This window comes from Calidris pugnax, unplaced genomic scaffold (assembly GCF_001431845.1).
Source record: "Calidris pugnax isolate Ruff unplaced genomic scaffold, ASM143184v1 scaffold42, whole genome shotgun sequence".
NCBI classification, from domain to species: Eukaryota; Metazoa; Chordata; class Aves; order Charadriiformes; family Scolopacidae; genus Calidris; species Calidris pugnax.
This window is the reverse complement of record NW_015090920.1, coordinates 6,605,915-6,633,194: the sequence shown is the minus strand read 5'-3', so window position 1 is coordinate 6,633,194 and position 27,280 is coordinate 6,605,915. Positions and strand designations below refer to the sequence as shown.

The 27,280-nt window shown below is 39.7% G+C and overlaps 1 protein-coding gene across 4 annotated transcripts in view; it reads right to left on the bottom strand.

The window, feature by feature from the left end:
- TBC1D9 (TBC1 domain family member 9) overlaps positions 1–27,263 on the bottom strand; it is a 53,285-nt gene extending 26,022 nt beyond the window's left edge. For 3 of the 4 annotated variants that reach the window (XM_014950009.1, XM_014950008.1, XM_014950011.1), the window contains exons 1-6: positions 26,964–27,263; positions 13,165–13,275; positions 6,581–6,699; positions 5,131–5,359; positions 3,813–4,074; positions 2,534–2,741 (exon numbers count right to left, since the gene is read on the bottom strand). In XM_014950009.1, coding sequence (XP_014805495.1) covers positions 2,534–2,741; positions 3,813–4,074; positions 5,131–5,359; positions 6,581–6,699; positions 13,165–13,275; positions 26,964–27,090 — 1,056 coding nt within the window. In that variant the 5' untranslated portion in view covers positions 27,091–27,263. The remainder of the gene's footprint in view (positions 1–2,533; positions 2,742–3,812; positions 4,075–5,130; positions 5,360–6,580; positions 6,700–13,164; positions 13,276–26,963) is intronic. The other variant, XM_014950010.1, reaches the window with a different exon arrangement.
- Positions 27,264–27,280: the final 17 nt, after the last annotated feature.

Here is a 27,280-nt window from a genome sequence, read left to right as displayed (position 1 = left end):
GTAAGTCTGAAAGATGAAGACAGTCATCCCTAAAACAACTGGCTCCACTACGTTCTCCCACAAAACTCCTTTGCACTGCTTAGGTTGTTTTCCTCGGGCCTTATTTTAAAAGAATCAGTAATATTTTTTTTCTGCGGGATGCAGATCTATAGACTTTTTTACAGGACCTCCGAATCCCTCTCCTGCTCCCCAACACCAGTACAGGCTGAATCAACAAACACTTTTGCTTAGTTTTTATTGCCAGTGTATGTGAATGAGCCATTTTGGGGCTAACACTCCTGTTCTACTACTGTATTATAGTTGCATACTGTGGTAACAACTGTTAATGCAACTATATTTTCAGAGTGCAGAGAAACCAGCAACACAGGGAAACTAACCCCCATCCCTTTCTTTACAAAGGAAAACATCTAACCCTGTGAGGTGGAGATTTCTGTTTGGCCTTCAACTGTTAGCGAAACGGTCACTAATCTAACTGAACCCCAACCTGCAAACACTACTCACACCACAATCTACTGAGCACAGGGCAATAGTTCCCTCAACTTTTGGTAAAGCATGTTAGCACAAACAAATCTCAGGGATAAGTGGATGAATTACAGAACATCTGTGTGTTCTAAACATTATCAATTATTAGGCCGAAAACCAAATAAACCAATCAATCAAGTTTGTGCATTTCACAGATTGAACAAAAGAAAAATCACAATTTTAAGTACTTTTAACCACTGCTTTTATGGCTTTAAACCATATCCAGGTAATGAAAACTCTCTTTCTGTCTTCAGAATAGAAGAGGGCATATTTCAGTTTGCTAGGAGCTTTTACTTTTTCTCTTTTTTAAAACCCTTCTTAAAACAGCTAAAAGGATAGGATAACGATTTTTTCACACAATGTTTTCTTTGAAGATATATTTAAAGACTGCAATATACAGTTCAGGTGCTAAATCACTCCCCTATCCTTTCAACTTCCTTTTATTTTTCCCTTGACTACAAATCTATTAGTTATTCATCAACTTAAAGGGCCACTAACAGCATCCTGAAATTAGCTAAAATTGTTCCTATGTCATTTTTCTGTTCCACTGAAAAACTGTTTGAGTGTAATCAGCACAAAAGACAGACAAGTTCTAGAAGCACAGGACAGACATTATAGCAAGCATACTCTGCTATAATGAGAGCCAATATTCACATATTTCCTACTCAAGTAGAGACACACACGTATCTAAAGTGCTGATCTTGCAGACGGTGAGCCATGCAGTCAGGCACTGAAAACCATCTTTTCGTATAATCACTTCTGAATCAATGCTTCACTATTGTCTCATCTGTCAAAACATCTCCAGGATTATCAGAGAATACTGGAATTAGGTTAGGGTCTGTCCCAAAGCTTTAATTAAACAGGAAGCTTCCCTTTAATTATTAAAGGTACTGATCAGTTGTTCTGAGGACTGACGCTGCCCAGTGTGCTACTGTCGTCCTTGCTAGTGCTGAGACTTAACCTGTTCCCACAAAGCACTTATTCCTTCAACTATTTCTTTCTCTTAGAGCTTTAGAGCTGCTTTGAATCCCATGATGCTGCAGCTGTGGTTATCCAAAGCAGTTGCTGAATCTGCATCCAGGAAGAGAGATCCAGTTAAATGCAGACTTTGTTCTCCTCCTCCACCACTTTACCTGGAGGACCATCGCTCCCTCAGAGTTCTAGACAAACAGTGCAACCATAATCCAATGTGTCTTCCCAAATCACCAAAGTCATTGCAACACACTGTGGAGAAGCTGCACTTCAAAGGTTCCAAACAAATACCATTTGTTTTTATTCTTAGTGATTTGGGGGGGGAAACAGTGCCTTGAAATATTCCATGGTTCTTCAGTCAAGCCAAACTGTCCTTGGTTACATCAGCTTTGCTACTATTTCCAAGACTTATTTTATACATTTTTCCACTAACCCACAAATCAAATCAACCATAAAAAATCCTCCCCAACAGATTTTTTTTTTTTAATTGCATGAAACTTAAATTCTTTTTACTGGACATCTGCTTTAAGCGGACAGCTTTAAAAAGGGAAGCACACCAATTTGTAAAATGCTGACAAATATTTTCCATATACAGGAATAAATATTGCAACTTTGTGTGAAGGGACAATTCAGATCTTTACGATTCTTTATGAATCTTTTTGTAACTCACAAAAGCAAATCTTTTCTGATAGATTCTTTAATTGAAGTTCCACTTGTGAATCTAGGAAGTTTTATCATCCATCCCTCCCTGCGAGGCACAAAAATGGGGCTGTAAATCAGAATACGGGAAGGACTCACGAAGGTTGTAAAAACTGACAGAGAAAACTCCCTGTGAATTTCAGTAGTAGGAACTTTCAACTAAGACACAAAGTCATTAAATATTACTTAGAACACATCAGAATAGTATGCTCACAAGAGATTAAAGGGATGAAAAGAGGTTTTTCTCCAATGATGAAAAAAACATCAAAGCTAGGCTGCAATTTCCAGTAAGATACTGCTTTATTATTTGCCCTACAAATTTACAAATACAAATATTTACCTCTCGAAGAGGGATAATAAGGCTGCATAAGTTCTCTTCTTTACTAGTAAAGCAAATGTAGTTTGTAGAAACGAACATCTGACCCAAAATATGCATTTTGTTGAATGGAGTCCAGAGAGTACAGTCTGTGTGTCCATCTAATTTCTCATCCTTGGGAAGTCGGAACAACGCACGGTATCTCTCACTCTTTGCTCTGGCATCAAGATCCCTAAAAAAAAGCCCCACAGAAAGCTTTTCTTGTTTTAAGAAATATATACCAAATTTTAAGAGATATTTTATATAAATCATTGCAACTTACCTGCAACATACAACTTGGTTAAGTGCAGAACGTATGGCAAAACAGTGGAATTAGTTTGCATATAGGGGATATATAGTCTCTGCTGTAGGAAGATTCTAAAACTACATGGAAAAAAAGTCTGCCAGGAGTGACTTAGGTACATTGATTCTAACTTCTCAGAGGAGACAGGCTGGGTGATCTTTTCACATTCAGCCTTACTTTCTAAGGCTTATTTAGTAACAAGATGGAATCATTAGGGCTAGAATCTGCTAACAATTTCAAGACTTAGCCTTGATGATGCATTCCATGCAAAATATTGACTAGTTAAAAAGAGAAACCAAAATGATATAATGCATGTCAGATGTCACTAAGTAATGAGAAACATAAACAAGCACTGATTACAATTCTGTATGGTTCACTAATATAATCAACATCCAAAAAGATGAAAAATTAAGAAGAAGCTATCAAATTGCAGTATGATATCTAGAAAAGAAGCAGGAATATTTTCCAGATAATTTTAAGTCCCTTAGAATTTTATGTCATTTTTTGTCTCTTACCTAAAATACGTTCTAGATAGACTTTATCTAGAGTAATTTTTTCACTTCCAGCTATAGGACGCAGTATGAATGTTAGACACATTTCTTAATAACACTTAAATCGCTTCATTACCTTCCCCTGGTAACACAAAAGGGCCTTACAAGAAATACCTAACATAGTCAGTGTCAAGAGATACTTTAAAGAGCTTCTAAACAAACGAGAATTTGGCTCAAATGTTTCTTTTATTTTTGCAACATTTTCATATTAAAATGTTTTCCCTTTCCTATTCCAGCAGCAGACCAAGTAATTATATAGAAATAATTATTCACAAATTTACCACTGCTGGAATCAATCATTCCTTTTCAAGTAACAGTAAGTGGCAGGAACATTTGAAAACTTTTTGACAAAATGCTTCAAGTAAAAGGACTGAGAAGAAATAAACGAGTAAGAGCCAGTGCTACTTACCGTTTTAGTGCAGATACTTTTTTTGGAGATTTCTTTTTCAGCTTTGGTAATGACCTGTCTTGTTCAAATCCTTCATTGTCCAGAAGCTGTCGCATAGCTATATTGGCAAGCTGTTCCATTAGTTTAAATGTCTCACTGATATTAAGGAATACTGAGAAGAAATGTTCACTTGACCTTGTGCTCACTTTGATCATATCAGGGAAGAGCAACGTAGCATTCTTCTCAAGTTGAGTGATATCGACCCAGCGGATAACTAACTTTGCTGAACAGAAGCAAACAAATAAAAAAAGATTCAGTAAAAAAATTAGCATATTCAAAAGCATTTGTCTTCCTCTTCAGATAAAATATATTCAGCTGAGATTCTCTTGCATCTTGAAAAGTTGCAAGGACAGCTTGTACAAAAAAACCCCACGATCACCTGACAAACAGCAGAAAAGAGTTTAAATATCATTTACTTCTGTACAGAGCACTGCACAAAAGCGTTACAGTGCTAGGTGGGCTAACATAAGGTATCATTCCCACAGCACTTGCTCAGACTCTGATGTCCTTTTTTCCTATGGAAGCAAAGAAACATAGTCTAAACACGTCAGACAGGCTTGCCTTATTTTTATATTAAAAAGTTTCAAATATTACTGTGATGACAGATCTTTGGCTCTTCTTCCAACACCACTACAGGTTAGGATATTGTCCTTAAAACAGGGACTAAATCTATTTTATTTTTTTTGTCAAAAAAGAATAAAAAAAAAATCAATCCAGTCATTCACTAAGGTGTGTCTACACAGCTCAACAGAAACACCTGGGACTGATCCATTGCCTATAACCAAGTACTGCAGACTCTCACTTCCACACTACTTAGAATTAACTCTAGAGCAGACAGGTGGCATCCACACCATGTACTTCTTAATCCCAGATCTCCTCTGAGCCCTTTGTGGTGCTCTGATGTTGTGCAAGAGTAAATGTGGCATTTGAGGTTGCAAAGTCTGCCAGACTAATACTGGAAGATTGTGTAAGAGCAGAAGGAGCCAAAACTGGTGTGATCTCAGCCCTATTCCCTTTTGGGCACAGTCCCTGAAGTAAACTATGCCTCTAAATGAAGCCCAGGTACTGTTTTACAGAGAACCACTTTGAGAAATGCAAACCAAACAAGGGAACAAGCGCACAGCTGAGCAGCATGACAACTGGGGAACTGCTCTCTGCTCGTCTTTTCCTCAGCAATGTCTTTGCACCCCCAGCGGTCCAGCAGGTGAACAGTAACAAATTACAGAAGATTTCTAACAGTTCTTCGATGCACAGACCACCATCCCACTGTAAAACATACCTTCCCTGCCCATGAGGAAAGAGTAAAAGCAAAGGTGATTAATGCTGAGATACACCCAGCCCTGACGAGGAACCTTCCCCTTCCAGTAACTGCAGGAATAGTAGTTCACTAATTTCTCTTCTTCCGGCATCCCAAACAGCTTGTGAAATTTCACTATGGCTTCCTTAAATTTTTCTGTATCATCATCCTCCTTGATGCCATTGATTTTGTTGTATTCAGCAATGATGCCCTAGTAGGCAGTGAAAGAAGCACATAGCATGTTAGTTGCCATGGGGTATCAGATATCCTTATTACCATTGTCGTCTGGGCCAGAGGCCACAACAGTCACTGCAATGTCAAGCAAGCCTTTTGCTTATCTCCTGTTCTCCTGCTCATTCTTTTGCTTACATAGTTATTTACTTTATTCAAGGCTGTCTTTCTCATGACCTTGCTCCCTGCTATACCTATGTCAAAAGCAGCCAAATACCAGGCACTTGCCAGTACCCTGTTTTAAATTAACCAGCCTATCTCAAATACTCCTAACAACTCTGTAGAGCACCTATGATTTGTAATATTTTCCACTTCCATGTAAATATTCTCCCTGAGGAGACAGGAATAGGATTTCACCAGAAAATTTTCTTCTAAAAGGAATGAAAAAAGGAAAAAAGGATCTGCTGTTCATTAGGGAAAATATCAAATTACTTTTATGACCTGTCTTAGCAGATCTTGAGCAAAAAAGAAGAGCAAGAGGAAAAAAAAAAAAGTACCTCCTACTAGATAACTGGCTGGATGGAAAAAAGGTACACAAGACCTTCATCAAATTTGAATCGGCAGCTTTCACCAATTTGAATTGGTGAAAAGCTGCTTTTTGATACCTCAAAGACTACAGTTCTTTCTGTTCTATACTGAAGTTCTAGTCTATTCACTTATTTTACTAATCTCTTTTATGAATCTTCCCTATTGCCTTCTATATTAAAGTTATAAAAAGGAAAGTAACTTCTTGTCCTCAAATCACTCCATATTTACATGGAAAGCAGAGTATAAGGCAGCAAACCATCATTCACATTTAATATTTGTCCAACTCTAAAGAGTAACAATTTGCTTAAAGGATTTTTTCCATGACCACCTATAGCCCTCATACCTGATTCACTAGTAAAACACAAACAAGACAGAAGCAACAGTACAATTAATTTTAGAACATACAATGTTTGAATCCCTGCCTATATATATATACATGTATATATACACACACATATTTTATTTTTTTTTTTAATCACACTGCTGTAGTTACGGGCGCTAACCCCAGTTTCTCAAATTTTTACATACATGCTGCTGCTTAGAATCTGGTTTTCCTTCAAAAAGGTGGAGCAGCCTGGAGACTGCCAAGTCGAATTTGTTTGGAATTCACATCAGTTTTCCTTCCACAGTCACATTTATCATTAACCACATTTATAATAAAATATTTAACTACCTGTATTTTTCCTCTGACGAATGTATTTATGTCATTCTCATTTTCAAAGATTGAAAGAGTTTGCAACAAATTCTGTTCAAGCCATTCCCAGTGTTCAGTGATCTCCTTCCTTGAGCAACCTGTATATAAAAAAAACCCCAAACCACAAAATGTCACAAAATCAATAATTCATCAATGTCAGTGTCCTCTTAATCATAAACAGAAGATTCTAATAAAACTCGCCAGTAACTGGAGATGCAATATTTCAGCAGATGCCGTGCCCCTCGAAATTCCAAAATTTTCTCCCACAGTCTTTAATTTCATAATAAATAGATAGCAATCTTCAAAATTATTCTGTGAGAAGTACAAACTACTTACGTCAGTATCACGAGCAAAGTTCCCTTACATTTAGAATTCTAACCACAATAACGACATCGTGCTGCTCAACGTCACATTTCAGAGTTAACAGAAGTATTACCTGCATCTGTCAGGAACTGACAAAAAATCCCAACAGCTGTATATTCTACTATTAGTTCCCAATTCTTCACCATTATTTACATCTATAAATTATGAAACAATGGTAAAATTTCAGGCGTAAAAGCTGAAAAGGATAATTTTCCTGACAAGTCTATTACAATGTCTCTTCCTCAAAGAAACAGTGTTGAAAGACCTCTAAGAAAGCTGTATCTTTGTGGGGGAAGAAGGTTTTCAGAGGTGGTTTACTTGTAATGATGAAAGAATAAACTAAAGTTCGATGACCCTAGTTTGCTTAGGAGAATAAAAGGGGTCAAGTGAGATATCTTTCATACTGAGGAACCAACATACATGTAGCCTGTAAAGTAGTACAGAACAGGGATGAAAAAGCTTCTCGTATGAACTAGAGTTTATATATGCAAATTGTAGCTTCTATTTTACTTGAGATGGATTGTAATAAAAATAACTTCCATTTTGATCCTGTTCTTGACATCTTGCAGAATAAAGTTATTGGCGCTCTTCAGGTTCTCTGCGCTCACCCCAAAGGTAGAATAAGAATTATGTGAAAAATTGGACTTTTAAGTATTGTCAGAAAACAAACATTACATGTTCATACAGGAACATCTGTACCTGAAGCTTGACTAAAGGTATCTCAATCCAGGTAGGAAATAGCATCAATACTATGTCATCTTTTTGTTCAAATCACAGATTTGGCTCATTTTATTCAGAACTAGCAAGTAAACGTACCTATCTGCTAACTAATGCCTAGAGAACCCAACGAAGTGAAGGGGGTCATGTGAAGCAGCCACTAGAAAGAAGTAAAATTACAACAAACAGTTGCTAATAACTTCTTCAGCTTCACTACAGGCACAAATTGTCACATGTCTGTGCATAAGTGTTTCCACGGTTTGTAGCAGAACTCAATGCAACTATCTTGAATACATACCAAACAATCGTTTTATTGGTTGTTCAGCAACAAATGATGGGGAGAAATATTCTTTCTACAGAATAGAAACAGAGCTTCACACAACTCCAGTGGAAGCAACAGAACGCAATATTCTCTGCAACTTCCAGGGGAATTTCAGAATCCTAGTTGTAGTATGGATACATATATCATGCTGCAGAATAGCTTGCATATGTAACTAATATTTCAGAATCACAAGTGATCAGTACTGCTGCTTCTCCTTAAAACTACTGGATGCAACCAGACCTTTCTGGAACTCAGGAGGTAGTCTGAAGACTAATTTATGCCTTCTTGGCTTTCACACTGCTGTGAAAAGCAATGATGAAATACATGAGCGGTGTATATAAAACTAGACTGTCATCAGAAAAATCACTCATCTCTTGAAAAGCAGTGACAAGCAGTGCAGACATACTATCATGATGAAGTGTTTCCTAAAGCTGTCTATTTCTTGTTTGCAGTTCATCAATTATTTTTCACTTCTGATGAAGCAGCTTCTGTGGATTATTCTCAACCTGTAACAACTAATCTCATTCTTTCAATTTCTTTTTGTCCGCGCTGTCTTACCATGTACTTTCCCAGTCTCATCTACAGCAGATCATTTAATCAGGCCAAAATCCACACCCCAGTTCTCATCAATTTATCATCACAGTCTAGATCTTTCTTTTTGCTTTGTTCACTCAGGATTAAAACACACTTTTGCTGCAATGTTTTAAACTACAGATCTATTTTAACTCTGCTACGGGCAAGTCTTTGCGTATCTTAGCATATTAGAAGCATTTACCATTTTGCCATCATTGGCCTTCTAGGCAAATTAAGCAGTATGTCTAACTCAGGGAAGGAAAAAACCACATGTAACTGTTAAACCACAGCACTTTGGAATATAGAGCCCTCGAGACTGCCAGGAAATGAAAGGGAAAACAGCTTCAAGACATACTAATTGCTCCTTCCCTTCATTTAAATGGCAGGCTCAGCTTATGGTGTGCTCCATGGCTAAAACGGCCAGCATCCCTGGTAGACTGAGCTATTCTCCTCAGTCTTCAGGGAGGAAACTAGTAAATGTGTTAAACAGAAGCTGGATAACTAAGGGAGGTCCAGACCAGAAGAGGTGGATGGAGGAAAGATGCGTGGTGCTGGAGAGAGGATGAGAAGGGGCAATTGCCTGGCAGACGCATGAGCAACATGGGGATTTCTCTGGGTGCCAAGGTTAGGTTTCTAGCATCTGGGTTGGTTTGTCTAAGTTAAGGGGCAAAGGTACAGAGGGACTGTGAAACAGTTCAGGACTGAGAAGAAAACTAACAACTCATATAAACATGCTTTCATACTGAGATTATACTTCTGAGTGTGTATCATTTCAGTCTGTGACTGAGGAACAGGAATGGCTTGAGTCAGCTGTTGAGGCTGTCACATTCGATCTTCTCTTCCAAGTAGAAACTTACCCGAGATGCCTATTAGTCAGCCTGAACTGCTGCCCTTAACAGAATGCACTGCAATAAAACCTGTAACACTTCAGGGAGCCTAAAATTGTTCTTGCCAGTATTGGCAAGTTCAGGAGCAGACTGGCAAAACCTCTATTTGTGCACAGTGGGAGAAGAAAATAGTCATGGCTGGTAAACTCAACAGCACTCTAACTAAAACTTGTAGCTTTGTTAACCAAAGCACGAGGGCTTTGCTGAAAACCTTGTATGTAAAAAATTTGCAAATATTTCAAAATAATGCACAATTCATTTTTTCACATGTGAAATACAGATTTAGAAACTTCTGTGGAAATGCATATAATTACTGTTCCCACAAAACCCCAACAGCAATGGTTCTAAATCTGAACAACACAAAAAGCTATAGTAAGAATGACTGATTTTATAGGTGGAGAAGGACCTAAAAAAAGTTGTTCATTTACAAACACAGTTGATATATATCATTGCCTGCCTTCCCCTATAAATTGAGCACTAGCAGACTGGGAAGGGACACTGACATGTGACACAGAAGGACCATTACAGTATGCAAGGCTGATCACGTTTTGAATTTCTAGGCCAATAAAAAATTAATATGCTTAAAACTGTTCTTGAAAAGTTGTCAATAACATCTTTCCAGTATAGTTCAGTAGACAGAACTCTAACCCGTGACATGTTCAACACAACACTGCGCTGAAGAAAGTGCTGTTAACAAACCTCCTTTACAGAGCTATAAAGCCACAGATCTACTACTTTGTGTTCTCATACAGCACAGATCAGTAGAGTTAATACTCAAGAAAATTCATATCCAAAATGAATTATAAACAAATCTAGGGGTCTAAACATAACCTAAATACCCATTTTAGAGCAACCAAAACCCCTTGGATCACTTTTTACCCTCTAATTGGTCTTGTTCTGCACAAGACTCTATGTCATGCAGCATGAACGAATCAGGAAACAATCACACTTCTTCCAGTCGCTCTGTATAGCTACTTACTGAAGACAGAGATTATCGCTTTATGGAAGGCTGAGGAAAATATGAAAAATTTCTGTAAAAACAGGAGATTACAAGTACCAAACAACCATCACACTACTCCTAGAGGAGCAGGGAGGGACAGCTGTACAATGCAGGCCAAATCAGAATTGCACAGCTAAATGCAGTCAAAATCCTTGGTAACCTGTATAATAGTAACCTTGATCAGTTCAGAAGGAATTGCTTTAGTTGTCAATTCATAAAATAACCACAGTGCAGAGCCTTAGGCAACACCGGACTCTCAGCTTCAAGGTTCTGCAGACAAATAATTTGGTCTCTGTAAAATTTTACCTCACTGGAAGAGTCACACTATTCCCCTCAGGTGACAAGACTAAGCTTATGCAGTCATACAATCTAATAAAAATAATTAAGCCAGTCAACCAGCTAGAATATCAGGAGACTAAAAATTCAAGAACCACTCCACAAAATGGAAACACAGACCTATACATTAACTACTTTAGCAATTTCAATTAGGGTTAAGATTAATAACTGAAGAGCATGCTTAAATATAAACAGAGTACTGTATTTCTACATATAAACTGCACTATCTGTCACAGAAGAGAAACAAAACCCTCACAGGTCAGCAGCATCATAAATTTCTACACATATGGTACATTTGTTTATTCTGGAGCTGTAAGTCATCTGCTTTCAATTTTGTGCCCCTGATTTAGCTGAGGGCACACGTTGCAGGTATAAAATTATAGTAATTATCTATAGGTGTCATGCAAAAAAAACTGCAAACGCACTTACAGAAAGTCACACGGGCTATTTCCAAAGTCTTAAAAATTCATTTCTGAATATGTGCGCAGTATAAGTGTCTTTGAAAAAACACTATTTTGTTGAGAGCTTTGTGATATGTTATATTGGGAAGGGAGCCCACAAAACAGCAAGAAAATTTGTGCCCACAATTGCTCCCTTTCAAGTTTATGGGAGAGAGGTGCCTATAAACTGCTGCACACTAACATTTGGATGAAGGAAAGAAGAGATTGTACGTGCACTTGCTTGTGCACGAATAGTGTAAACACACTGGCAAGTACTTTTACCCTTTTTTCTCACGACTGAGATCCATGAAAAGCTGACATGCAAGGTCTCATTATTTATGGTCACAGCAGAGTAGGTGACAGTACAAAGCAAGCAGTTAAATGAAGGTTTGGAAACGACCTTCACAATATTGACAACTTCATTAATTTTTACTGTTAGCTGTCACTAAAGGCAAATTATGTTATGTGAATTTTAAAATCTTCATTGAGATAGTAGTACTAGGTGCAGAGGGAAAACCAGTTGTTTAAATCAATGTCTTTTTTTAGGTCTGATACCATCAAAAATCAATGAATCTCGATTGGAACTCGATGATCTTTAAGGTCCCTTCCAACTCTACCCATTCTGTGATTCTAAAAGTAGCAAGAAATACTTGTGCTAAGATGAGCTATTAAAAATCTTACTATCGGACTCAGAAAATGACACAGCTTTGATACCACCTTTGTCAGACACACAAATCATATGCTCAAGAATAGAGCCTGCTTTGAACTGATAAAATTACTAGATCTATGGCAAACCTTCATCCATTCCTCTTCCCTTCCCAAGAGAGAGGATTTGTCTAGAGGAAAACTCATCCAAATAATCTATATGTCAAATTTTATTTGGGAGAATAAGCACAGATGAGAGGGCACTGTCAGGCCAGAAGTCTACAGCTTCAGGAAATAGTATTTTTGAATGTCAGGCAGCGTTGGGTGTGCTGGAAGTTACCTGTCGATTACAGAGATGACAGGCACATATGCACTTCTCATTTGTCCTCTTTTTCAATTTTCTTTCAAATGAACACAGTTCTGGCCACTGCCTAAAACGGTGTTTGAAACTTTAGAGCTGTAGGAACCGCATTCACAAGTTTCCATTTGCTAAGACTGAAAAGCAATACTATCAAACTGAAGATCTGACCTTACAAGCTTGGCCAATTAAAGCTAAATAACCTCGACCTTCTACATTCAGCTTCAGACCCTATTTTCAGAGCCAGGAAACAGAACCAGAGACAAACTACATACTGCTTTATGCTTCTTGCAATAGACACCTGACCACAGAAATAAGCACTTAGTAACTATGTGACCTGATACATGCAAAAATCCTATTTAACATACCAAATTATTAACTTCTTTGACTTCCCCAACCACTACAATAACAGAAGGAAGTCTTACAGTTAGATCTGTCAAAGCTTGAGCCTTAAAGACCAAAACTCTTAAGAGTTGTTGAATCTATGTAAGAACATAGAATTCTGTATTTAACTCTAACCTAGCTACCACTTTGTTGATTTTTAAGTACTGAGAAGTGCTGTCAGAGTGAGCCATGGGCATGAAGAAGATCATGCAAGGAGGAGGGATTGATACTAGACTGCTTGTCTGGGAATATCTTTGAGAGATAAAAGGTGGGAAATAACAGAGGTTTCTGCCCCTGCTCCGTGGCCATCTCTGGTTTTACTCAGTCATTGTGAATAACACATACACATATGCTGGCATTCAAGGTCCGAGTATTAGAAGTTCCGGAGCTTCTTAATTTAACCACTAGAGCAGGTTTTCATCCTGACCCATTTATTTGTCCTGAAATGACTGTGCTCAGCAGGCAGGATGCTCTGTTAGTTATGTGACACAGTATGCAGGAAGAATAAAAATCCACACGTCAGTATGTTTGTTCTTACCACAGGCAATAGTCCAATAGACCAAGGAGTCTGGTGCTTGGTAGAGGATTCGATATGGTGCCACTCTGGCACTGGAGTCCAACACGACATCCAGAGTACCCACAAGGAGACCTAGGGAACATGAAATTGTGATGAATACAGAGTGATGGACCATCCAAGATCCACAGGAGGGGGCATAGCAGCCCTCCCCCCTTCCATTTCACCCTCCACAGCAAAATGCAGACCTATATATTTATCCCCACACTTGTTGCCTCTTGTTGTAAGGAGGGAAAGCGACTCAACAGGGAAAAATCTTCAGTTCAACAATACTTCAGCTCTTAACTATACATTGATTCTAGCATAAAGGCAGATGAATTGAAAAAAGCAGAAGGTAGCTGTTTTAATAAAACCATGTTTAAAAGTTATTTAATTTTTTCCTGTGTTTCTTATACTGTTAAAGCTCTGGGGGGCAGGGGAGCACAAAACACCAACAAAAAACCCTCCACCACAAGACCAACAAAAACTCCCAGACAATACACCCTAGAAGGGTTCAAAACTGAAATGTCAGCTAGGAAAAACTAAGACTTCCAAGCAAAAATAATTATGCTACTTAGTGGTCTGATTCTTTAGGGTAGAGAGGATCAAAATGCCTAACACTCAAGCTTTTTCTCAGCTGAAAGGATATGGAAAAAGACAAAGCCATACTGTTTTCCTGAAGTAGGTTTGGAAATTCTTTGCTACTGAGGGGGCCACCAACAGTTGCATACCAAATGTTCCCAATAACTCCGTAACTATATTTCCACAAATTCTAGATCCTATTACACACAAAACAAAATGCTACCCTTCCCCCCAAACCATCTCCCAGAAGAAGAGCTGTTTATTTTTAAAAGAGGTAAAAGTCTTCCCCCTTTTCACCTATACAAAGAATTTATCTCCCCTGCAGAGATGTCAGATTTAAGTTTCCATATTGAAATTCTCAGTAAATTCACGTATCGAAAACAGACAGATGAACTTTCAAAGGTGGGGTTTTTTTCCCCTGCAAATATTTATTGGGGTGGAAATTAGGGGTTTTTTAAATAGCTGAAATAAAGCAAGCACAAAAAAACCCCATTCTAATACACTCCTGTTAATATCCTCTTCTCCTTTCAAATGGCTGTTTTCATCATTTACTGTCATAGTTTCATTAGTTCCTCATTCTGCACTGTCATAACTGGTACAGAAGACTGCTTCCCTTGCTGTTCTTCTTTCAGATTTGCTTTATGCATCACAACAATATAAAAGCACTACCTATTTTCCATCTTAGTGGATCCCTTAAATCTGAACTGAAACTGCTATTTGGAATTACCCCGCCTATCAGTGATTTTGTATTCCCCCATTCTATGCTTTTTATTTGCATTCTGTTTTATGCAGATCTTCATAGGCCAGACCAAATGTAATCTCTTCCTGCCTGATGCATTAATATCCACCACTTCTTAACCCAAGATTTCTGAAATACAAGAGAAACAAGTCTGAACACTACATCAGGTCATTAGTAAGCAGTGTTAGAGAGCTACCTACTGATTATAGGATATGATCACAAAATATTAATGTAAAATATCCCAACGTTCATTAGCCTAACTAGCTTTAGTGGTTCCCATTGCCATCTTAAACCTTCATATCTCATGCATTTTGATTACTGGTGTACACTGACAAGCTGCCCCAATCAATCCTCCCCCAGCCCTCCTAGATACACCTTCACTCCTTTCAAGCTCAGGAGACTGAAGAAGGTTATAATGTTCCTTTAAACTTTCTTTTTCTGTTAAATGCACTCTCCATTCTAACTTCACAAAACCAGAATGGCCCTGGTCCAGAAAGCACATCTGTGCTTCAACCACGGGCAGAGATCCTCAAATGCTTAAAGCTGCTAGTGAGCTCAAGAGTATTGCTGAACTGAAGTGCAGACCAAGCCAGAGACTACACAGCATTAATCATCTGGGTTTGCTGAAAACATGTAGCAAGACTTATGCCAAAGATTCTTCATGCTTTCCAGCTTCACGTGTCTACTGATAGCACTAAATAAGCAATAGGCATGATGTAATATCTAAATAAAGCTGTATGTTAGCCAAATGTAATCTTCTCTGAGATACAGATGCACTGTTAAGTCCCTGTAATGTTTAAAAATATGCTTGTTTCTCTCCTCCTGCCGTATTTCCAAATCTGTTGGTGTGTGGGTGGTCCTGCCAACCAATCCTGCCACTAGTTCCAAGAGGGCACTGCAGCTGTAAAAACTGGGATACACAGGTAAGGTCAGGGAGCTGGGACAAACCTACTGACCTGTGCAGCAACAGCAAGCTAAGAGGAGCTTCCCATCCTACCTCCTTCTCCCTGAGACACAGAAGACAGGAGAGGACATCCCCCTGTCCCACCAAACAGCAAAAAGTGTATTCAAGGGTGTGTTGAAAAGTGTAATCAAGAAATGTGTAGAACACTACATAAAAAGAAAAACCAAATCCAAAAGAGACTAGCCAGCACTGAAACAAAGATGGGATTTACGGAAAGAGAAAGAGAGTATTTTCTACTGATACAGTAAGCGGGAGTTGCCCAGTGCCTTTTCAGCAATGGAAACAGGTTGCAGAAATACCCACGCAGTGAGGTTAAAGGAAGAATATTCACGTAACTCCAGAAGACTCCATGGAAATTCAAAGTCTAGCTTACCAAGATAATTGCAACACACAGTAAAAATTACTTATATCGTGAAATAGCTGTTTTGAGAGATGATACATGTGATACTTAAAAAATAATTTATGCGTTCTTATATATATTGCAGCAAATTAATATCTATTCTTGCAATCACGCAATGCCCCCAGTTGCTGTCCTTCAGGAATTGTTCCATTTTGCACTGTAGGTCAGTGATGGTTTTTCAGGTTTGCGTGGTTTTTTGAGGTTTTTTGTTTTGTTTTTTTGTAATGCAGACATGATGCAACCAGAATGAAATCACAGCAGCTCAAAATGATAATCTCTCTGAGGAATTTCTACATGAAGTGATCGTAATAAAATTTTTAAAAAACAGCAAAAAACGAAACTAACAATTTTTTTAATACTGTTCATTAATTCTTCATAAAGCAAGTACCTTTTAAGACATGATTAAGTAGTAACTAAAAGTTTCTATAGAAACAGAACAGGCAACAAAGAATCATATTGCTTAGATTTGACTGGTCCTTGGGCAAGAGCCAGTGAATTATTCAGGCATCAAATCATCTGACTATACTGATTGCAATTTTTTCCCCATTATTTCATCAGGTTTCTGACTAAATAGTGAAATAAGGGAAGGAATTCCCCATGTAAGAATACTAAATCTGCATGCCTTTGTTTAACTGAGCGGTTTCCATGGGCAAAGGTTTAAAGTATGTGTTAAAGTCCGTGGGATTAGCATCTGGCTAATTTATGACAGTCCCAAGCCTGAAGGCACTTAAGCACAAGTAACCTTATATTGAGGAACAGTCCCACCAGACACCCGTGCCAAATGTCTAGAGCAACCACACCTACATACCGGGGTAGGAGGGGAAAAGGGAGGGATAATGCCTTCATTTTGTTTGATACAACTTTTTCAATAAACTTTCGCAAACTTGAATTCTAAAGCAAAGGTCCAGAAAATTCTTCAATATATTCTTTCTTTTCTGTAAAACATGGGTATTAGCAGAGAAAATGCAGTGAAGTGCAATATCTGAAACCAGGGAATACAAAGCCACAACTGGCTAGGGGGCCTGGGCAATTGCGCTTGCATCATGTTACTGGAAGGACACACAATGCACTAGAGGGTATTACGGGAAAGGGGTTTGGTTACTTGATGCGATTTATGCTGAAGGAAGAAATCATCCTACATTTTACTTATCTGACCACTGTGCCTCACGTTTAGTCGTAAACTGGAGAGGGAGCCTATAACCATTGCACAAAGCATTCAGATTAGTAATCTGTATTCATGCGTTACATGATGATGTACTGTACTTGTATCCTTACACCAGCAGCCAATTTTCAAGCTGCTTTATGCTAGAAGGGATTACGACCACACGAAGCCTGACCTCCTGCATAACACAAGACCCCCTTTAAGCCAAATGATTTTTACCTGCCCAAAGGATATTTTCCAGAAAAGCAGGTCATCTTGATTTGAAAACTAAGCCAATTGATTCAGCCGGTTAAGGCTCTTCCAAGCACCACTGCACGCTGTGCTCTTTGGAGACCAGCATTCCAGATGGCTTACAGTCCTGACACACTAAAAATTGCCCACAAACGGTAATGAAATCAAGGTAATGACCTGTAGTAGAATCAACTTGGTACATTGTAAGTTACCACCAGTGACACTTTAGAGTATATGGAATCAAATACCTGTAATAAGCCACAATGTTTTCAGCTGTTTGGATATCCGTGGCATAGATCTTTGCTGCAGAAATATTTCTCCCTCTTTCTTTTCTTCCATTTAAAATATAACTATTTTTTTTTTTAATCTGTCATAAGAATTTGCAAGTTTCTTTGCAAAAACCACCAATTACTGATGTTTTTAAAGCAAAAGAAAACTTATGCACTTTACATATAAACAGTCTTTTTTATTACGAAAGGATTTTCTTACTGACAAACAGTAACCCTCTTTCACAAAATGTCATGCTTTGATTTAAATAAAACACATACAAAGGTCAAGTAGTCTTTATCACCTTCTACAGTCCCCCTGACAGCAATCTTATGATTATGTTTGTGAGCCTGCAGTGTTTTACCTGCTGAAATACACAGGTTCTCAAACTAAATTGGATTACATACTCAAGAGTGAAGATGTGGATTATATATTACCTTTAGCCCATCTTATAAAAACACCGAAGCCAATTTATTTACTGTTTGTGAATGAGAATAAATAATGACACTTCAGACCTTTAAGGTCTGAAAGCTTGTTGCACAGCAAACACAGCCAAAAAGCTCTGGACAGGATCAGACGGGGACGCTTCCCATTCAGCTTTAACCACGCAGTCCTGAGACTTTCAGTACACCCCAGAACACCCTGCCTAGACCTGGAAGGAGGTCACTCCGCAGTTGGTGTCACTGTCGTGCCCAATTCTGCCACCCAGGGACACCCTCCCCTTCTCCAGCTTGCCAGATGACAAGCATGTGTTAGTTATTCACCTGGCTCCTAAGCAGAGCCCTGCTGTGACACATCCTTCTCCCAGCTCTACACTAATATACTCTACAGCCTAACAGTCTCTCAAGACACCTTCTGTTAGGGGATTTTTATCTTTAAAATGCCCAAACAAACAGCACACATCTTTTTAGCATGTAGAGGGTACAGAAATATACTCTGCAAAAGAGTTAAGATTTGATACAGGTCAGACTGTGACTCTCGGAGTCACGCTCATGAGCTATCACTCAAACAGTCCCATGGAGGTAAGCACCCTATTTGTGTATGAGCTCAACACCATAACTGGGAAGACTCGTCATGTCACATGTATCATTAGTAAGAATTTTCAAAACAGGCACTGTGACATTCCAACACTGAATGAAACACATACTCCTTAAACAGTTCCCAAGATTTAAAGTGTGCTGATGACCACTTCTCTTTTCACTAAAGTAAGATGGACACATAATGAGCTCCGGCCGTAAACCTGAAACATCCAAGGGACCCATCTGGATTGTAGATCGCAGCTGATTTCTGAGAAAGCCTCAATCCATAGGGTCGATTAAGTCATATTTGCACCCTGAGCATTCAGTTATATATTGAAATCACAAACAAAGAATAAACTCTTCCTAATGTTTAAGTGTTACTTCCTGGGCTATAAAAACAATAACTCATAAGAACACATAGCTAAAATATACAGCATAAGCTGTTGTTTTTCCTAATAGCTACAATGAATCATTACTCTTCCATTCTTTCTCAAGACAGTCCACGTGTCTATGTGATTAGCTCTCTCATTTGTTATTATAGGATGAGGTCATCCAATTATTTGCCTGTCAAAATTCAACCTAGAGTAACAATCTGAACTCCACGGGTAATACTACGGACAATTCCTTTTAAAGGGGAAGGTTGATTCTATTTTATTGCATTTCATGGGAGAGCCTAAATGAGCAGTAAATATTATACACTACTTAAAAACAATTACAGTGTTAAACTACCAATCCTGGTAATAGTAGTCACAAAAGTGTGAAAATAACCTCTTCATTGTAAGCACCACCTTGGAACTTTAAGCCTTTAAAGGTTTAACCCTTTAAGGGTTATACAATTTTGTTTTATAGGTGTTCATTCACATAAACAAAAGCAAAATAACCTCTAAATACATATTTGATAACTGTCTTCCCATGTAGGTTATATAGCATTGGCTTGTATGGACATCTACTGCAGTACCAAGAAAAACAGATTCTTCTTCTGAAATTAAGGCCAAAGATTTGTTAAGTCTTCCCCAATGCCTGCCTTTGCTGCTCTCTCTTTCTACCAGGGCAGTTTTACAGAGTGCTGATTTGCCCAGCCACTGCTGCTTTTGCACACCAGTTTTCAAACATGTTCAATGAAACTGACTTTGAGGAAGTGCTGTCGCTCTACTGACATTTAGCAAAACAATCAGCAAAAATATGACCCACTTTTTGTGAAGCACAGCATGGTCAAACACAAGCTAAATCTGAAGAGAAGCAGTATTTTCAGAAAAAAAATAAAAATCAAATTCTAACGGTTCTGACTGAATATTTGCAGATAGATCAGATTTCAATAAGCTAGCAGAGGAGGCACTTGACCAGGGAAAGGAATGATGCTGAACGGAAAAGCCCAAGAACTTTGGGATTTTGTAAAATATTGCAAAAATGCAGAGAGGAAGCACAGAGGAAATGCAGAGGAAAGAACCAAAATGCAGAGGAAAGAACCAAAATGCAGAGGAAAGAACCAAAATGCAGAGGAAAGAACCAGAAACACATTAAGAACTTACTAGCTGAAACTAAGACTGCTGACGTAGTAGGAATCCTTAAACACCTACCTGGAAACTTCAGGAAAGAAGGAACTATCAGAAATCAGGCCTAGAAATAACCTTTCTTTAGAAAAGAAAATAAATGGCTTGAAAAGAAAATAAATTATTTTGAAGAAGTCCTCCAGAACCTAAGCCCACCTCAGCACCAGATTTAAGGCAAAACACAAATGCAGATTACTGAACATCAACATTGATCGAACATCAGAAGTATGATTAGTGATCAAAGAGCTAAAGAAAAACATGATTTCAGTCAAATGCTTACAGCCCCTTTATACACCTTGTATTGTCATACTTTAGCGAAGCCAGTAGCAGCAACAACTCCTGTCTATTACAGGAAAAAGCCACACACCATGTCATACTATGACAGATTAAAAAAGCAAAGGCTGCAAATCTTAGGGGAGAACAAAGAAAGCTGAATGGATTCTGCCTACACCAAATATTTACAAGAGCAACAAACATGTGAGAATACATATGTTTTAATTAACTTCCAAAAACATTTGAGCATATATTGGCATACCTTGTGGAACTTTTTTAATTCTACAGAACTCTAACTGAAACTGTCAAGGGCCCAAACCTCTGTGAAATATGATATATTCTTACAAGGATACATAACCAGACAGTGAAGTGATGGAAATAGGGAAGCTGATGTGAAGAAGTGCTACTTTCTCTATACCTTTCACCATGGGACCGGAGAGTAATATAAAAAAAACCTGTAAGCAATACAAACTCTGGTATAATGCAGAAAATTACTAAGAGGCCCAGACATTTATTGCTTACTATATCATGATTCTGTGTGACATTTCCAAAAGGTTTTCATACAAACAGAGATCTCAGGAGGAATAGCAGGCCATCCTTGAACTCCATGGCCAAGTAACAACATTATGTCAGAAAGCAAAAATGGCAAATGACAGCTCAGCTCAGAGGCCTTGATGGGTCACACTACTCAAAGTGCAGAAGATGAAGTGACATACAGGAAAGTCTTTGACCAAGAAGCATTACAGTACAGAAAGCAGAACTACACCAAGCATCATCTCAGGCACTGTATCTGTGCAAACAGTGCGTTGCCTGTAAGAACCGGAGATCTAGAGAAGCGTTGGGCAGGAAATGAGACACCTTCCAATTAAGCACCCGTAAAAGCATCTGGGAACTCAACAGAAAGGCTGGTGAGTCAATCCAGAGAATCAATCAACAGTTCAAGCCTAGACATCTGCATGTCCTCTTGAAGTGGAAATCGACTAGTGTGAAGAAGCAAACACACCCACAGCAGATCCTAAGGAGATCAGCAGCATCAGAGCAGATCTGCTGTAACACCAAATGAGAGAGGGGAGCAGAAAAGACTGTCTTCCACCCCATGAGTCAAAATGAACATGGAAAGCTGATGGATAGGCTAACCGCTTGTGTCAGTTATGCTAATTGCATGCATTTTGATAAATGTTATATCTCAAGTGTCAGAAAACACATGCTTTCTACTCAAGTGTACCAAGTTTGACATGTAAAATCCTAACTCCTTGAGTCAACGAGGACAGAAAGAGTCAAGTTGGTTAAAGCATGCTTTCATCAGGCAGATGATGTACTGGCCAAAAGCTTTTCTAAATCCTAAGTACAAACCAGTTTTCAAGCAACCTCTTTCTTAACCCTCTGAATTAAGAGGTTGAGAGCAAGATAGAATCTTATCTCCAAATGTGAGCTACTAATTGTGCTGTCCAGTAAGGCTGCAGAAAAGTGTTCTGAATTAGAACACTGTCACAGTATTAAAAATTACATTAGATTTGACATTGAACATTTTTATCAGCCAGCTGAGCTCAGAACCTCTCCTTTCTGCCTTTCCAATGTGGAAATTAATGTGATAATCCCTTCGGCAAAAGTATCTGGGGAGAAATACAATACTTCATCAATTTCTTTTATCACCAGAAGTCAGAAAATTTCCATCTGCTCAAGCATTTGAATCATCTTTAGGAACATCTCATGGACTTACAAACTCATACTTAATCTCTCACACATGCACCGTCCCAGCTGTAAGCATAAATAACCTAGCTGTGAAACCATTCATTCCTAAAAACAGTTCTAGCAAACTAAGAACAATTTATTTGCCTCAGGATTCAAAAAGACCTTACAATAACATCTTAAACAAAATTACTTAGCATTCCATCTCCATTTCACCCACAAACGTACACATGCCAAAGGAGCACAGCAGCACAAGCTAATCATACCACACCCTCAATCTCTCTTCCCATAAACTCTATGTGAATACATTGCTCTGCCGTCAACTATTAGTCCTGCTAATTCCTTACAGTATTGTTTACAAATCAAGAGTTTGGCAAGCATTGCCACAGTACAGCAGAAAGCAGTTTAACCTATTTGTTCCATCCGAATCCAAGATATACTTAGCAACACAAAACCATGAATCTTCTAGTTATTTATAAACTTTATGACATGTTTAAGATCATTATATCCATGAAAACGATACAGTCATGCAGGGCACAGTGCCCAAATGATGGGAGAGATCTGGGTTCATGTTTTCTCCACGATGCTGGTTGCCATGTAACACGCTGGCTGCCTCTGGAGAAAGAAGTATTTCACACAGGCCAAACTATCAGGCTGCCCAGGGAAGGGAGCTGACAAGCAGGAAGCAGAACAGGTATGATGGAGAGAGGGTTAAAAACATCCAGCACCTTTGAGAAAACTAATAAGGGGAAAGAAAAGACTTTTTCCCCCGTTGGTGAACAAAAGGAAGATGAAACTCTTGAGCGAGGGTCATAGAGAAGCAAAATACAGGCATGGTAAGTTATGTACAAGGCATGAAACATTTTCATTACAGAGAAAGCTCACCAACCATCAAATACTTTTAAAGCAGAAAAGCACATTTTTTGGTCTTGTCCTGGGAGATTAATGCAGCGATGCAAGATAATGCCAGTTTGCAGAACAGCTATGAAAATCCAATTTTAAATCTTATTTATCACTCTTTCCCGTTTTTCTTTTGTTAAAAAGGAAAACACAATCCGAACAACCCTTCAACTAAGGCATGCTTACAAAGGAAGGTTGCATTGATGTGACTGATACTGACATCGACACAATCATTTAAAAGAGTCCAGGCCTTAATCCAGTATAAAAATGGATCCATACTGCTTAGTAGAAAAGCTGTATCTCTTAAGTAAACTACTAATGACATACACTTTGTTAGCAGAGATGGCTTCTAGGGACACACTAATTAGCTATTGCCCTAACATGTAAAATTTTGAAGCATTATGATCTCCTTGTTACAATCCAATATTAAAGTGGAGAACATGTCTCCGATGTCCAAATGAGTATTTAAATGAGGGCTTTCTCTGTTCAACCAAGTTACATAAATCAAGGCTAAGAGGAGAGAAACAGCACAGAAAGGGTTGCTTTTTCACCCCGTCCACCAAAGTGACTGATACTCCTTTTCCTGCAATAGCTTGCTGAACCCAGAATGGATCCAGGAGAACAAGTAACATGAATACTGCTCCTCAGCTTCCACATAAAGCCACCTAGAATTACTTTCACCCACCCCCAAGGCCATATAAACGACTTGGTTTTAGACTGAGATGCATCAAAAGACACAGAAGATCCAGTCTTCTAGACTTTGCTCTGGTGATGGTAACCTCTGTCCACAGGATGGTAGTAAGTGATGGAGAACAGGTAACATGGAGACCCTGGCAGCCACTTTGAGGGTGATCATCAGCCTTCAGCCGCATTTTCAGAGTCATGGCATCCAGCCACAGTGCTGTCTGAAGAGGTCTGTCCCCAGCCTTCCCCCCTTCATTGCCATTCAACCCATGGCAAAGCATTCCACCTCTTTCTCCAGCCATGCCAACGCAATGGCATTACACTGCAGCCCCAGCTAAAGTTCTTCAAAGTTTGATATGTTCACTGACAGATAGAAGACAGAGACACTTAACCCTGACCAGTTTGCTGACTGGTTAGTTTCACAGCAAACCTAGATCCAAGGGCAATGCCAGAGAATCAATTCCTCTCATTGTCCAACCGCTGCTTAAGTTACACAGTGAAGCCATCTCATGTCATCAAGCCCACAGTCTCATCAATTCGGAAGTCAATTGTCATTCTACAACTTAAGACAAATGACTTCAAGAGCCAATAATGAGGGAGTACAGTCAGCAGAAGTTAGATCACCAAAAAAGTCACAGCTGTATTTACATCCTGTCTTGCATATACACATTCAGGCCACTCCTACCACAAGAACCTTGCATATGATGTTTCTAGTCAATTTCAAGGACACATGATCTGGTTTCTCACAGAGCCACCAGGCCAAATTCTATACCACCACATTCATGACTGCATAACTTTTTAGATTGTATGTGAGCAAATTTCAGCATTATGTCACTACAGAAAGGGCAATTAAGGGGAAAAAAAACCCACAAATAAATAAAAAAAACACAAAAGTTTTTTGGTTTTTTTTGCCTGTTCCTTTTCTTTCAGTCAGATAACCTCCACCTCTGTCATGAGAGCAGTATCATTATGATCTACAGAACTTCCACAGGGTCATCCAAAGTGCTATCATTATTGCAAAGACTGTACCCCATTGACCATTTCAGCAGATTTATTCTGATCCCTCAATACCTTGCTTTTAACCAGTTTTACCTACCAAGAACAATCCATTGGCTTCCTTCACCTGCCTTGGCCCTTAAGGGACAGACCACAGCTGTTAGAACAACCTGTGTAAAATTTCAGTATTTCCATGAAAAACGAATAATCATAAGTTCTACTTATTACAGTGCCTACCAAACTGGGAGTGGCCTGGACACTCTACATCCCTTTCTTCCTTCCACTCCCACCTTGTGTTGACCACTGTGTCAAAATCCCACGGGATAAAAAGTGATAAAACGGCAAGGTCTGACAAGTTCCCATTCAGCCCTTTAAATACTCCAGCACTAATAACATTCTGCATGCTAGGAAGGGGTGTTTGTTTAGGTATGGTTCTGGCAACATAATGAAAAAAGTTACAACTTTTTTTCCAGCCCTTCCCCATACAAACAAACAAAACCCCTAGAAATCGTTTAGCTACTTGTTGCTGTTACCTGCAGTTCCAGGCAAAGCAGAGACACTAACAAAAACAACATGGAAAGCAGTTTTTAAAAGACACATAGAACTTTTGCATTCTAAATCATATTCACTTCACATACTAAAATAATGGATGCAGTGCACAAAAACTTCCAACAAGGAAAAAATGCAGAAGCAAAGTCAGAGCTATTTCTGTAGTCTGAACTTCAAATGCTGCTGAATTATCTGACCTTCACAAAAAAAAGGAGTGCACATTTAAGAGTCCTACTCCCACTCAAGGACTAAATCCTCAGAAGTTATCTCTCCATCTTTACAGTGGTATCATCAATCAGACTATTATACATATAATTTCAAGAAGGCTTAGATATACGTGCACCATGCAAGCAGGTTGAAGAGAAAATCCTAAATTCTCAAAATGTTTCCCCAATAACAGAGAAGTGTTTGGGAAATTGACTGGGCATCTCAAACAATCTCAATTTCAAAGATAAAAAAGTCAGAAAGGTACAAGAATGCCTTATCAGATCGCCTACAGTAAGGCAGAGGAATAAATCCTTAAGAGGCCAGGCAGTAATCCATGAAAGGAGAGTCTGCAAAGAATTCCTCAGTAAATACAGCAGGGCTGAACTTCTGAGGCAAGACATGCTTTTTATGGATTTGCCAACACTGTCCATAATTCAAAAGATTTTAAAAAAAATTTTTTTAATCTAGAGCCAATGTGGAGTTTCTGCTGGTCGCTCTCCATGAAAGTATGAGGTGGTTTATCAACATACAGCGCTGAAGAAGACTGAAGATCTCAAGAGCCTACGTGAAAACACACTTTACACTGGTGCGTTAGTTTAGATTATAAATTGTTTACAAGTCCATAGAGCATTCGAAAGCTGAAGAAACACTTAATCTCCTGGTAAATATACACAGGACCTTGAACCAAACATCAATGTAGTCTGTATGCTTATTTTTATTAGCTTTAAGACCTCGTTGTGATGCAAGTGGGCAAGGAAGAAACCACAGCTTTTCAGAGAATGAGTTTGACTGTTTGAATCTGTTTCCTGCAGATTCAAGAAGGACTGGTGGTAACACCATCGGGTTCTGTATCTCCAACGCCTAAAAATGATGAAAGGTCTCGACAAATGTATATGCACAGTATTCGAGAGACTGAGATGTCTATGACCTAAACATCTACAAAAGCATCCAGCTGCCAGCAGTCGAAAACAAAGCATTCAGCAAACATGCTTTACAAGGGCATCCCGAAGAATACGGAGAAGCAAATCTGCTCTCGTAGTATGCATTTGTGAATTACAGTGTGGTCTTATATGAAACAACACGCGTTAGGGGTCCAAGAAAACCCTCCGAGAACCCTCAGAGAGCCCGAGCAAGTCACACCCTCACGAGCGAAGGCATCGGGGACGGGATCACGTAAATCCTCAGGGGAAACCTTGGCTTAATTCCACACAGCCCAGCACCTGAACGCCAACCAGGCACCCCGAGCCGCCTGCAGCGGCGTCCGGAGCCGGCATCAGCCGCCGCCCCGGGGCCATCGCCTCAGGGAGGGAGCCGTCACCTCAGGGGGCATCATCGCATCAGGGGGTGCCCTCACCTCAGGGGGAGCCGTCACCTCAGGGGGCATCATCGCCTCAGGGGGAGCCCTCGCCTCAGGGCGGCGGGTACCCTGCAGCCCCCCCGCCCTCGCCCCCCGAGGGCCGCTATCCCGCGGGGACCCACCGCCACCCCAAGGGAGCCGCTGAGGGAGAGGGGGCGAAACGGGGCCCCACCCCGCCCTGCCCTCCCCAGGACCGCGATCGCTGCCGCCCTTACCGGCCAGTCCCCCGCCGCCGCCATCGCCTCCGTGCCCCTTCCTCCTCTGGAGGATGAAGTAAGGGTTGGCCCGCTCCGTCACCCACAGGGCGTTCGCCAGCAGCACCTCCTCGGGGTTCACCCACATGCTCCCGGCGCAGACAAAGGCCGGCCCCACCGGCCGGCCGCTTGCGGGGCGCGGTGACTCACGCACGCACCGTCCGCACCAGACGCCGCCGCTGCCACCACCACCATGCCCGGCCGCCGCGGCGGCGGACGGCGCAGCCCCGCGGGCACCGGCGGGCGCAGGGAGGGAAGGAGGGGCGGCAGCCGCATGC